This window comes from Scardinius erythrophthalmus (genome assembly GCF_964197995.2).
Source record: "Scardinius erythrophthalmus genome assembly, chromosome: 23".
Classification (NCBI taxonomy): domain Eukaryota; kingdom Metazoa; phylum Chordata; class Actinopteri; order Cypriniformes; family Leuciscidae; genus Scardinius; species Scardinius erythrophthalmus.
In genome coordinates this window covers 24,209,518-24,224,293 of record NC_138243.1, presented here as the reverse complement: position 1 = coordinate 24,224,293, position 14,776 = coordinate 24,209,518, and the positions used below count along the sequence as shown (strand labels likewise).

Below are 14,776 nucleotides of genomic sequence, written 5' to 3'. Positions count from 1 at the left end.
AGTGGCACGGAGAGTGAGGTCCGTGGCGCTCCTCAAGTCCGGCACGCAAACTGCTTCCGGTCCTTTCTCATCCAGCTTTCGGAGGAGATCGGCCTGGAAAATTTGCAGTGTGGCCATCGTGTGCAACGCTGACGCAGCCTGTCCAGCAGCGGTGTAAGCGCGGCTGAGCATAGTTGACGTCGTGTGGCAAGCCTTAGAAGGTAGCGTCAACTTAGCGTGCTGTCCAACGGAGGGCGGGCAAAGATGAGCCGCTATAGCTTCTTCCACCGGCGGGAGAGAATGGTATCCTCTGTCTTTGGCACCGTCAACAGCGGAGAATGCCAGTGAGACAGATGGGCGCATTCTAGCTGAGAGGGGGGCGTTCCATGATTTAGCGACTTCTTCGTGAAGCTCAGGAAGAAAGGGTGCAGGTCTGGAAGCAGGCGAAGCGCGATCCCCCGGGAGGAAAAATCCATCCAGCCGGTTGTGAGCAGGCTGCTCAGGCGTCGACCACTCGAGGCCGAGGCTTGCCGCTGAAGAGCTGAAGCTGAAGAGATGAAAAATCAGATACTAGCAGCCCCGAGCTTTATTTATAGGCCTAAGCCACGCCTGTTTCGGCGGGACGTGGCGCAGTGGGCGCCCTCATTGGGTCTGACGTCACGAATGGCCTCGCTCGATAGGCTGCTGCAGTTGCCGCAGGACAGCAAATAGGCACGCGAGCCGTCTTGCCTATGTCTGCATGCTGCCGCAACGCATTTTACATTAATACAAAATTAAGGATCATTTTTTGGCTTCAATATCTCGCGGAAAAGGGATTTTCCCCTAGCGTAAGATACTTACGCAGTACGAGAGACCTCTCGTAAGAGAACTCATCATCATTGAAATGTGCATCTCCACCAAGTCCAGATGAGGGAGCGAAAGCATGAGCCAAAACGCCTTATGGTCCATCAAGTGGGAAAGCATCGCCATGATCTGTAGGAAAGATGTTTTACATTTAATGTTTAATAAAGAATTTAGATCTTCTTTTTTAATTCTTATAAATCAAAGAACCTGGGCTTAAGATAAGACATACTTAGACATACATAGAAATATTGATGCGATTAATAATCCTGCTGATGCATCTATCTTCATATATGGCTGTTAAATCAGGAATTTTAAGCTATTTAACCATTTGAAACAGGCCCGGATTGGGTAATCGGGAGAATCGGGAGAATTCCCGGTGGGCCGCTTCACTTTTGGGCCGGTCGAGGAATTTTTTTTTTTTTCCCCATTTCAATGTCACGTTAGTAACATTACACGTTCCGCCTTCCACTGCAGCGCGCTGCCTCTGCATGGGTTGTACCATGTGAGGGAGTTCTCCCCTCCCCTACTATAGAGTTGGTTGGGTCCACAGCCAGTCTTTTCCAAAACGTTTTAGGTAGGCTACTGCGGCCGCGGGTCCGCGGCATCGCCGGCGCCTACCGCGCCTGGCCGGCCCTACCGTAACGGTACGTGTCAGGGAGGATGGCTGGGAGGAAGAGGCCAGGAGGTATGGAAGCTTGTTTGCGTCACAGAATAAAACGTTTTAAAAGATAATTGCGACTTTTTATCTCACACTTGCGAGTTTACATTTCGGAATACATCAGAATTGCGTGAAATAAAGTCTCAATTGCGTGTTATAAAGTCAGAATTGCCTGAAATAAAGTCTCAATTGCGTGTTATAAAGTCAGAATTGCCTGAAGTTGCAATTGCGTGTTAAGTCAGCATTGCGAGATGGTCAGAATTGCGTGATATTAAGTCTCAATTGTCAGAATTGCGAGATATAACTGTCAGAATTGCCTGAAATAAAGTTGCAATTGCGTGTTATAAAGTCAGCATTGCGAGATGGTCAAAATTGTGAGATATAAAGTCGCAATTGCGTGTTATAAAGTCAGTATTGTGTGAATTAAAGTCGATTGCTTCTTATAGTCAGAAATTGCAAGATATAAAGTCAGAACTGCGTGAAATAAAGTTGCAATTGCTTCTATTTAAAGTCAGAAATACAGAATTGCGAGATATAGTCTGAATTGTGTGATATAAAATCGCAATTGCTTCTTATAAAGTCTAAGTGAATTATTATTTAACCTTTACATTATTTGTTGAACTATGGTATTAATACCAACTACACAATAGTAACAACTGAACTGTTGCTTCATTTATCCAAATTGGAAAAAGTGCTAATTTGGAATTCCACCGTGGAAAAAGTGGGCCGGTCTTGGGCATGAACTCCAGGGCTGAAAAGTGGCCCCACTCCGAAATGACAAATTCAAGTGAATTAGGATTCTTCAATTTGGTGTACAGTAATTCAAACAGACATATATTCAATAAATTATTTTACAAGTGCAATTTAATGGCGCCATTGTGTCGCACTTCACATGCAGTACCCATATTTTAGTTCTGCCTTTACGTTATCCAAGTGGTGCTCAATGCAAAGCTAACTAACATCCAGCTCCCCCTCCCTCGATGTAATAGGTGGATCTTGACCTAATTTAGGTTTAGGGATAGGGTTATAGGTAGGGTTAGGGTGTGGCGTGACCTTCAAACTTCACCCATTACATCCAGAGAGGGGTTGGACGTCAAGTTCCACCCATTGGCTTTACAGTGAGCAGCCTCTACACACACTCAATCAAAGTCCCTATAAGGCAAGTCATTTCTCTTGGCAGCAATGTTTTCAGTCACGCAAGTACTAACAGCTCTTATCTCTTTGAATGGGGAAACATCAAATTCTCCAAAGATGTTCGCCAAGCAAGCTTACGATTAAATTGGACTAATTGGCCAGCACTAAATATCATCAATTAAAATGACTTACACTGAAGATAGATAGATGATGTTAAATACCTTTTGACTAGTAACCAAAAGTCCAAATCATAGTCTCTGCTGCACCAAATTAACTGATATTAATACTAGTGTAGAACATTGCATAGAAACTGTGTCTATTCCTCGTTTAGTGCGATCAAATAATAAATCTACTGCAGGATCTAGAAAAAATCTAATTGTTATTAAAACAGAAAATGTTGCTATTAGTAAACAAAAACAATTTCTAAAGCTAGGTATTTTAAACATTAGATCACTCACACCTAAGGCAGTTATTGTAAATGAAATAGTCACAGATAATAGCATCGATGTACTTTGCCTTACTGAAACCTGGTTTAAACCAAATGATTATTTCGGTCTAAATGAGTCTACTCCATCAGGATACTCCTATAAGCACGAGCCCCGTCTGATTGGTCGTGGCGGCGGTGTTGCAACTATCTATAGAGATTTTCTTAGTGTTACTCAGAAAACGGGTTATAAGTTTATTTCATTTGAAGTACTTGTACTAAATGTTACGCTCTTAGATGAAAGAAAAACATCCCTATTATCTCTAGCCTTGGCTACCGTATATAGCCTGGGCCTTACGCTGATTTCCTAAAAGAATTTGCAAATTTTCTCTCAGATCTATTGGTCAATGTCGATAAAGTATTAATTGTTGGAGATTTTAACATACACGTAGATAATCAAAATGATACGTTAGGGGCTGCGTTTATAGATTTATTAAACTCCTTTGGGGTTAAGCAAAACGTTACCGGACCAACTCATCGTCTTAATCATACACTCGACTTAATTATATCACATGGAACCGATCCAACCGATATAGATATCATTCCGCAAAGTGATGATGTAACTGACCATTACATGGTAACTTGCATATTACATACCCCGGTAATCATGCTGCGCCACGTTATCGATTAGGCAGAACTATCCTTCCATCCACCATAGATAATTTTTCAAATTGCTTATCGGATATGTCTCAGCTGCTGCCTGAACCCAAACAAACAGATGAACTTGAGGAAGTAACTAGCACTATGAGCACCATTCTCTCTGGTACATTGGATATTGTTGCACCTATGAGACTAAAAAAGGTCAGAGAGAAAATTAAAGCACCATGGTACAACAATACTACGCGTGTTCTAAAGAGAGAAACCCGTAATTTAGAGCGTATGGAAACAAACTAATTTAGAGGTCGTTAGAATCGCTTGGAAAGACAGTATGTCACGCTATAAAAAGGCCCTAAAAGCGGCCAGGGCTGAGCACCTCCGCAAACTAATAGAAAACAACCAAAACAATCCTAGGTTCTTATTTAACACCGTGGCTAGACTAACAAATAAACAGATGTCTCCTGAACAAAATATCCCGTTACAGTTTAGTAGTAATGATTTCATGAATTTTTTCACTGAGAAAATAGAAAACATCAGATCCACAATTGTAAACGTTCAATCCTCAATCACGCCTTATAATTCAGCCTCGATTATCACCCCGCAAGAACAATTACAGTGCTTTACAACTATAGAACAAAAAGAGTTAAATAAACTTATCATTTCCTCTAAAACAACAACATGTTTATTAGATCCCATACCAACTAAACTATTGAAAGAAGTGTTACCTATAGTGGAAGAGCCTCTCCTCAATATTATTAACTCATCTTTAACTTTAGGTCATGTTCCAAGAACATTTAAATTGGCAGTTATAAAACCTCTCATTAAGAAACCACAATTAGACCCAAATAACCTAGCAAATTATAGACCCATTTCAAATCTTCCTTTTATGTCCAAAATATTAGAAAAAGTTGTGTCTGCCCAACTGGGCTCTTTCTTGCAAGAAAATGACATCTATGAAAAGTTTCAGTCTGGGTTCAGGCCGCACCATTGCACTGAAACTGCGCTCGTTAAAATCACAAATGATTTACTCTTAGCTTCTGACCAAGGCTGTATCTCAATACTAGTTTTACTTGATCTTAGTGCTGCGTTCGATACTATAGATCACATAATACTCTTAGATCGACTACAAAACTATACCGGTGTTCAAGGACAAGCATTAAGCTGGTTCAGATCATACCTATCTGACCGCTACCATTTTGTCTATTTAAACGGAGAAAAATCGATCATAACTCCAGTAAACTATGGAGTGCCGCAGGGATCTGTGTTAGGCCCTCTATTATTCTCAATATATATGTTGCCACTTGGAAATATTATAAGGAAACATGGAATTAGTTTCCATTGTTATGCTGATGACACTCAACTATATATTTCATCACGGCCGGATGAAAACGCTAAATTATCCAAATTGACAGAGTATGTTAAAGATATAAAAGATTGGATGACGCGCAATTTTCTTTTATTAAATCCAGATAAGACAGAGGTAATACTTATCGGTTCAAAAAACCGCCCACAAAACCTCTTACAATACAACTTTAACATCGTAGGGTGTCCTGTTACTTTATCCTCTACAGTAAAAGACCTGGGTGTTATATTAGATTGTAACTTGTCTTTTGAAAATCATATTTCATATGTTACAAGAACAGCCTTTTTCCACCTTAGAAACATTGCTAAGTTACGTAATATGCTATCAGTTTCTGATGCAGAAAAGTTAGTTCATGCATTCATGACCTCGAGACTAGATTACTGTAATGCTTTATTGCTTTAATGCTGGTTGTCCTGCATCCTCAATAAACAAGCTACAGTTAGTCCAAAATGCCGCCGCTAGAGTTCTTACTAGATCAAGAAAATTTGACCATATAACACCAATTTTATCATCACTACATTGGTTACCTATAAAGTTCCGTATTAATTACAAGGTATTGCTACTGACTTATAAAGCCCTAAACGGCTTAGCTCCAGTCTATTTAACAGATCTTCTATCGCCCTATAATCCATCGCGCTCTTTAAGATCACTAAATTCGAGGCTTTTGGTCATACCTAGGATATCCAGATCCACCAAAGGAGGGAGAGCATTTTCACATTTAGCTCCAAAACTCTGGAATAGTCTTCCTGATACTGTTCGTTGCTCAGACTCGCTCTCCCAGTTTAAAACTAGATTAAAGACGCATCTCTTCAGCCAGGCATTTATATAACATTTTTAATCTTACAGTTTAATCCGGTCTCTACTTCATAAACGCCAGAGGAGGTTCTCCCAAGGTTTTTTTTTTCTCCATTAGGTCACCTGATGGAGTTTTTCGGTTCCTTGCCACTGTTGCCTTTGGCTTGCTCAGTTGGGGATACTTAATTTGATTAATCGATTCAACAGTGCTATTGATCAGCATTACCAAACGTGGATGTTTTACACCAGAAACAAACACTGATGTACTATTTTATTTAATACTGTGAAGCTGCTTTGATACAATCTGTATTGTGAAAAGCGCTATATAAATAAAGTTGACTTGACTTGACATGATAGATGATAGATGGATAGATGGATGGACATAATAGTAAAAAGTAGGAGTAAAACACATTTTGTTCCATAGGAGATCATGATGTCAGCTGTGCCTCTGTAGATACGGGTGAATCTCAGAGGAGTGACGTCTGCCCACACTTGCAGGGCTCTTCTGATGGAATCATCCACCTCTGCTTCTGACATGTCAGGGGTGTAGTTCACAATCCTGAGGAAAAGGACCACAGTCAGTTTCTGCTTCTCTTTTTTCTGTGACACCAAGAGAACTGATATTATACACACCTGTATGTGAGCTTGTTGGTCTGCCATTTGGGTCTGCCTTCAAACGTGGAGAACGCAGCAACATCTGGAACTCCACAGCGGGGCTTCTTCATCACCTCCAGTGTTTCTTGGTCCAGCGTTCCAGTGACCTTGATTCCAAAAAACCTTTGCATCTCTTTCATCTTCTCAGTCAGTGGACTGGCACTTCGTTGGAAGACAGTTTTTACATCTGTTAGATTGTAAAAACTCTTCAGGTAATGCTAAAGAGAAAAAAAAAAAAAAAAACAGGGAATTAGGAGGAATTGTAATGTAAGAGTAATGACCAACAAAATTATTAGTCCTATATGAAAAAAAAAGAACTCAGTGAGTCTTTTGTATTGTTACAGATCTGTAGAAAAGGAAGTTAGAAACACCTACCGTCGATCAGATGGGCTCCTGTAACTTGTCCAGTCAGTGCTGGAAATCCATCAGCCAGTCGTTTGGGATTTCCTTTGTCCATCTTCTTCAAAATCTCATTATAGCTGCCAAAAAAAAGGGAAAGTCTTATGTCTTTTTGGAGCAAATCTTAAGGGCTTTTGTTTATGATACGGCACTTGACCCACCTATAGTAATATACTGTATGTCAAAGAAGAGCAGTGTTTTTCCTGAGTTTTTGTCGTGGACGGCAGCACTAACTTTTGTCACAGATGGTGGCAGACCAAAGCTGCTGAGAGGCTTGGGATAGTCCGGCTCAACAGTGCTGCTTTTAAAAGCCCAGACTTGTTTACCTATAAATAAATAGCCTACAGGCCATAAGTTTTTTTTTTTTTTTTTTTGAGGATTTTACAGGGATTGTAAATTGGAAAAAAGTGCAACACTCACTCTTGAAGCAATCTAACTTAATTGAGTAAAACCGTGTGATATTTCAACCATTGTCAAGCACTTCAATAGACATGATTTAACAGAGATTGTAAGTGTGACTGTGGTTTCAGCATTCCCAGATTGATTGAGAAAATACCTTTGAATAGGAAAAGTATTTTTTCCACTGGGTCCTCGTAAGCAGCTTCAATGTTATCCGGGGCGTTGGGCCACAAATTACTGATTAGATGTTGCGTCACACTTCCGCTCGGAGAACTACGCCAGACAAAGCTGCATAGAGGCACATGAAGTCATTTCATTTATGTATATATATACACTGTACAGTGCCCTCCACTAATTACGGCACTCTTGGTAAATATGAGCAAAGGCGCCTGTGAAACTAAATCTGCATTGTTTCTCCTTTTGATCTTTCATTTTTTTTTTTTACAAAATTCTAACCTTTCATTGAAGTAAAACAGTTGAAAGTGGGGGGAAACTTACATTATGAAATAAATGTTTTTCTCCAATGCATGTTGGCCACAATTATTGGCACCCCTAAAAAAAAAAAAAAAAAAGTGCTTTTCGGCAGCAAACCCCCAGATGGGTTTAGTGCAAACAGGGATAAAAGGTTCCCCATGCCCATGGTTAAATATACTGCTGGATCTTTAATGTTGTGGGCCTATTTTTTTGCTGGAGGTCCTGGAAATCTTGTTCAGATTTATGATATCATGGATTCTAGCAAATACCAACAGATAAAACCAAAAAATAAAACCTGACAGCATCAGCTAAAAATTTTATAATGGACCATAGTTGGATCTTCCATCAGGACAACGATCCAAAACAAACATCAAAATCATCTCAAAAATGTGTCGCTGAGCACAAAATGAAGCTTCTGCCATGACCGTCCCAGTCCCCTGACCTGAACCCTATAGAAAATGAGTGGAGTGAACTGAAGAGAAGAAGCGCCAACATAAATCTGGGAATCTGAAGGATCTGGAGAGATTCTATATGGAGGAATGATCTCTGATCTCTTGTCAGGTGTTTTCCAAACTCATCAGGCATTATAAGATAAGACTCATAGCTGCTATGATCATGGCAAAATTATGTTGCAATAATTGGCTGACAATAATTGTGGTAAACGTGAACTAGAGAAAAACAATTATTATATCTAATAATAGAAATTAAAAATATATATATTTTGCAATAGGCTATATATATATATTTATATATATATTTCATGATTTATAAATAAGGTTTTAAAAAATGCCCCAGGAAATCAATTTATAGCGGAAATATCACCTCTTTATGGAAAAGTTTGTTTATGTTGCTGTCAACATTGTTTTTGGAAGATACATTAAAAATGCAGTTAGCTTCTGTGTACGGATCTACAACGCATGGCATAAAATGTGGTTAATAGTGGATCATTTGACGTGTTTCCGTGTAAAGTGTCTGTTATCAGCGGATTATGTTCATGTGTGCCCAGACATTTTAGAAATCACTAGCTGATGTTTTACGGCCATGTCCGGAATATTGAGTAGGCCTATGTATGGTAAACCTATATACATACAGTTAGGGTGATATTAAAGGACATAAACCGTGATATAAGATTTTGGCCATATTGCCCATCTCTAAGTCATTTAATCCCTGCGTGCGTGACCTGTAAAGTCACGTCCACATTCCACAAACCTCTTTTGTATTTTTTGGTCACACCACAAGGTGTCACTGTGGCCTCAAAGCTTCAGCACTGCCACTCTTGAGCTCGATTGCAATGTCTGCAATCCAGCTCAAGAGTGGCAGTGCTGAAGCTTTGACAATGTTGACAATGCAACATAAAAAACAATGTTGACAGCAACATAAAAAAACTTTTCCATAAAGAGGTGATATTTCCGCTAAAAATTGATTTCCTGGGGCATTTTTTAAAACCTTATTTATAAATCATGAGATATATATATATATATATATATATTTGAATTTGAATGGTGTAAATTTGAAGTATTTACAAGTGTAATCTAACAAAATTGAATTTTATGTGGTATTTTAAATAGGTCTGAATTTGATTTCTTTAAGCGAATATTGAACATTTGAAATTTATCGAATTGAAATGTTTTCATGGCTGAATTTTTTAGACGTATTTTCAAACAGCTATTTTTTTGTTCTGAATTCTTAGACTGCAAATATTCAGTTTAAAAAAAATACAGATTCAAGTTTTCAAGATGAAGAAAAAAACAATATTTCTCCGGACAATATAGATGCTGCTTACGAAAATCCAGTGCAAGGAAAAGTTATTCAAAGGTATTTTCCCAAACAATCTGGGAATGCTTAAACCACAATCACATTTACAATCTCTGTATCCAGAAAACCTCTTAGCATAGCTGGTCTTTGTTTACAGGTAGACAAGTCTGGGCTTTTAATGGAAACAACGTTGAGCCGGGCTATCCCAAGCTTCTCAGCCGCTTTGGTCTGCCATTATCCGTAAGAAAAGTTAATGCTGCCGTCCACGACAAAAACTCAGGAAAAACACTTCTCTTCGTTGACAAGATGTACTACAGGTTGGTCAAGTGCCAAAGCATAAACAAAAACCCTTGGATTTTGCTCTGAAAAAACTATTGGAAAGAAACTGTTGGAATATTACATTTCTCTTTTTTGGGGTAGCTATGATGAGGGGACGAAGAAGATGGACACAGGGTATCCCAAACGACTGGCAGATGGATTTCCAGGGATGACCGGAGAGGTTACAGCAGCCCACCTGTCCAAAAGTAAGTGTTTTTAACCAATTTTCGACAAGTATTAAAGTACAATGATTAGACCTCATAAAGATAATGTTTTTTTCTTCCAGGTTACATTTATCTCTACAGCGGGACAAAGATGTATATGTTCACATCCAACAGTAAGAGGCTTCTCCGTGTGCTGAGGAGCAATTACTTCCTGTCCTGTTAGTCAAGATTTAATTAAAAATGGAATGCAGAAGTTTATTTTAAAACTACACTGTAAAAAAAGTACAATCAACTTGGTCATTTCAAGTTAAATCACATCAAACTGACTTAAAAAGTTAGTTGAATCTTGTATTACTTATTTTTATTAGTTAAAGCAATGTAAAAACATATGTTGTTGTCATAACTTATTGATCATATATTTTTTTAACGTTATATACCACTTTGTTTTTTAAAAAGAAATGCATGTGCATAATCCATTGTTCATTGAATCGGTCTGTTGTTCAAATTTGTTATTGGACTCTAATATAGCTGTTAACTCATTTTAAAAGAATGTATATTTACAGAATCTGTTTAATGTTATTTTCAAATAAACTAAAGTGCCTAATTCACCTCAAGAAGAGTATGTGAGCATGTTCAGATTGGAAGCAATAATTGTTTTTGCCAGGTTAAATACTTTTGAATTTAATGTTAAAGAGACTCAGAGACGACTTACTGAGCAGACTCAGATTGTAAATCCAATATCAGTGATCGGCTTTGTAAAATCTTGAATATCAAACCATCTTAACTCCCAATAATAAATAAATCTCTAAAGCTTTATAAAAGGTCATACTTTTTGTCAAGGCATGTTGATGCTTGTTGAAGCTGATATATTATTAGGTGTTTCTGAGTATAGAGCTATCAGGGATAGATTAGTCTCATCATCACTGTGTTTGTAGTTCAATAAAAACAAGCAGAATTTCTGTTAAAGGACCACTGGGACATATATGGACAAACTTCCTGTGGTACATTTTAGGGCATAAGTAAGGGTGTTTTGAATACCTCAGTTAAACAGCCTCAGGGTTGTGTTTTTGCATTTGCGTCTTTCATTCGTCATTCATGTCAGGATTTAGAAAACTCGTATAGGCACTGGATGTGCCCTGAAGGGAATTCCAGTGGTTATGTAAAACTTCAATCAAAGTCTAGAAAAAAAAGAACATCGCTTCTGTCTTGTCATTGTCTATTAAAATGTAATGCTTATTAAATTAAACGTTTACAGGCCACAAGCTCTGCGCACTTTAAAAAGAAATTTGCCTGGAGTGCATGATGTAAAAATAATGATTGGTATATACCTTGCAAATAACACAGAACTGTATTCAAATTTAAATATTATAGCTGGACCTAGGGCTGGGCGATAAAACGATAACGATAATTATCGCGATATAATTTTTCTCGATAAAACGATATCAAGAGTTCGATAAATGTTCGATAATGTTTATGCGCCAAAAGCGGAACGAAACTCATTTGAACCGCGCGCCACACGGACCATTTATCCGCTCGGCTCAAAGAAAGTCCAAACGGCAGCGCAGCGCGAGCTCACTAGAGGAGATGCGTCAGAGAATATGCGTTTACTCTGATCGCTCTCGTCACGAGATCCAGTGAGAAGCGCTTGAATTCAGCGAAGAACACATTGCAGGGTTGCCAACTCTCACGCATCTCGCGTGACAGTCACGCATTCAGCCTCAATCTCACGCTCTCACGCTCAACAAAGAAATCTCACGCAAAAATAGACATTCTTCTGTGCTGTATTTTTTTTTTCACTCATGTGCACTAAATTTCAGAATTACTATAAACAATTCAGGCCCTTAACTACTGGATGGACCACTAGTTATGGCGCAAATTAGTTAAAAATCTCCCAGAACCTAGAGCGAGCACGCATGCGAGACAGAGACTGTCGTCCAAACCAACCGATAGCGCGCGCACGCACGGCAGAGAGGGAAAGTCTTACAACTGCGCATTTTATCAGTTGCGGCGCCTTCATCTATAGGCTACACTGCAGCACGACGTATATTCACATCAAATGTTAACGCAGAGGAACGGGACACTGCAGTTCACAAAAGTTCATTATTTGCATTGCATGTGCTTTAAAGCCTTGCCGGTTAAACATGTCATTCGCTGCTGATGCGCTGTTCAAATATGCGCTTTACTGAGTGCGTACACTCGACGCGCACATACACTAAAAGCCTGTTACTGGACTAAAAGTTATCTTTTGAGTCTTATATTGCGCTAATACTGTCAAATACAGACAATGTTTACATAAACAAAGTTGGTTATGTCTAAAGTGAAAGCAAACAGAGAAAATTTATTAAAATCTGCTTGTCATATGCGTGTATATTAGACGCGTCGCGTGCAGTTCTTAAAGAGACAGTAGCCCTAATAATAAACATGCTGCCGCTTGTTCTTAAAGAGATAGTTCACCCAAAACCAAACAGTTGCTGGTCCCCATTGACATACATAGTAGGAAAAAAATATACTATGGAAGTCACAGGGGTACATCAACTGTTTGGTTACTGACATTCTTTCAAATAACGTTTATTTTCAACAGAAGAAAGAAACTTATTCAGGTTTAAAACAACTTAAGAGAGTAAATTATGACTTTTTGGGGGGAGAAGAACTATACCGTTAATGTTAATAAAACAACAAAACACACAGAGGAAATCATTCACTGCTCTTGACTGAGAACTTTAAGTCTGTTGTGTTTTATTTTCATATTTGTCCATTTAATTACTTTCTTCAATTCTACTGTTAAATACACCTATAGCTGAAAAAATAAATCACTGTTTATTTCATTTGTATATTAAGTTGTGTATGTGTAATATGTATCTCTGTTCTTAATTTTTAATAACAAAGAAAATAGTGACAAAGATTTTATCTTCGCCACTTTGACCTAAATGTCTGCCATTCTTTTTTATTTTATATTTTGTTACCTATATTTTGTTATAAGGCTTTGTTTTTAAAATAGGGACATTAGTTTGGCTGTAATGCTCAGTCACATGCAAAATAGTAAAACCAACATGAAAAAGAATCATGATAAAATCGTGATTTTTTCTGAAAAACAAAAACAAAAATTGTGATATTATTGCCATATCGCCCACCCCAGGTGTAAAAAAGTGCCTAGATGTGCTTAGATGCTAAAAATGTGTTATTATTGATCATTATATCACACTACAATTAAACATAATGAAACATTCATTTGAATTGAAATTGTTTTATTAGCTTAGCTAATATTATTTATTAGCTTTTTCTAGAGATTGCAGTCATGCATGACATGGTGAAAAATGACTTGAAATAATACTGAAAATAGGTTAAGATGAATGTTAAAGGTGTGCCCCCTAAAAGCACAAGTGGCCCCTGCCTGCCCCCCCCCCCCAGTTAGCCCCCCCCCCCCCCCCCGGAGAAGTCTCACTCCGAGGTAAACTGAAAAGTTGGCAACCCTGCATTGTCTCAGTGATTTAAACCAGTTTAAAGGCAGATGACACAGCGCTGACAAACAGGAGAAACACTGTGCGCAAAAGGCTTTTCCGTCTACAAATTCCCATCATTTACCATGGATTTACTGTGATGTTAGCCTAGTCATATTAACTGCACCATGAAATGTGGGAAATACATATTGAATTGTATTATTATTAATGTAGACGATGTATTAAAGGACTGATGGAATATAATTACAGTATTTAATAATGTATTTAGGCTACTGTTTTTCATACAAATACTACCATAGAAACCATAAAGTTACATTTTGCCATGATAGTGAGGTTATCATGATCTAAATGCATGATACTGGATGACCAATGGTTGAGTTTAATAAAACTCAAACAGTCAGAATATTAAATTTTACCAAATAAAAATTAGCTTATGCAGAAACTAAGAAATTAATTGTCCAATAAAGATATTTATTTTGTTAAGGAAAAATGACAAATGTTTGAATGCTCTACCTCAGATTTGTGAAATGTTCACCTGTTTTGGCAAGAGTTGGTCCTGATATGTTCTGACAATAAAGAGTAGTTTAAAACCACAATTAACGCTCTGGTTTCTACAACTTACATTTTTTTTCCAGGAAGTGATGATTTTGTTCTCTTGAACATGTGATGGAAACCATACTTTATTCGCAAATTTTTTTTTATGTGCAACTTTGAATGGAAACTGCTGAATACTGAATACCCTGCAGATTTCTAATGTGTTAATTAATCGGTTTTCTCCGTTGCTAAGACACATTTTTGAAAATTTAATGTAGAAATTTAGACAATGTAGTGTAATGTATAGCTAGCTACACACACACACACACACACACAAAATGGTTTAAGTGAGTTGAGTTAACTAACTAAATTTTAACAATTAACTTTTTGACGATAAATGTATTAAAATAATTTATAGGCCCAATGAGGGATTAAGACAAGCTGTCAAAGGAACATGAAAAGTCATGTCTCAAATCCAGGTGCATGACAAAAAAGTACAGAGAAATGCAAAACAAAGTCAGCACATTGTTGCTCTCACGGTCTGAACAAGAGCTGATTTGTTCAAAACATCACATTATAGTATTCTGGTGATTTTACTTTTGAACTGTTTTTGTGTGTGTGTGAGCAACAGTGTGCTGACTTTGTTTTGCATTAAGATAAGCTGTCAAACATTTTGAACACATTTCAACCATCTCTCCTTAAAAAAAGTAGTATCTTCATTCCATAATTGCAAGTCATAGTGTTTTAGGCTGCTTGCAATGTTGAAGA

At 37.9% G+C, this 14,776-nt stretch overlaps 1 protein-coding gene across 3 annotated transcripts; it reads left to right on the top strand.

The window, feature by feature from the left end:
- The first annotated feature begins 1,286 nt into the window (after positions 1-1,286).
- On the top strand, positions 1,287-10,829 carry LOC308683674 (stromelysin-1-like). 3 transcript variants are annotated; one of them, XM_081354258.1, is made up of 4 exons: positions 1,287-1,507; positions 9,692-9,851; positions 9,955-10,058; positions 10,139-10,628. In XM_081354258.1, the coding sequence occupies exons 1-4, from the start codon at positions 1,483-1,485 to the stop codon at positions 10,237-10,239; spliced, it is 390 nt and encodes a 129-aa protein (XP_081210384.1). In that variant the 5' UTR covers positions 1,287-1,482; the 3' UTR covers positions 10,240-10,628. The 3 variants fall into 3 exon arrangements, 1 of the variants encoding a protein (XP_081210384.1); XR_014029281.1 differs by lacking the exons at positions 9,692-9,851; positions 9,955-10,058 and adding an exon at positions 6,278-6,719 and having other exon boundaries at positions 10,139-10,829; XR_014029282.1 differs by lacking the exons at positions 9,692-9,851; positions 9,955-10,058; positions 10,139-10,628 and adding exons at positions 6,278-6,719; positions 6,852-7,371.
- Positions 10,830-14,776: the final 3,947 nt, after the last annotated feature.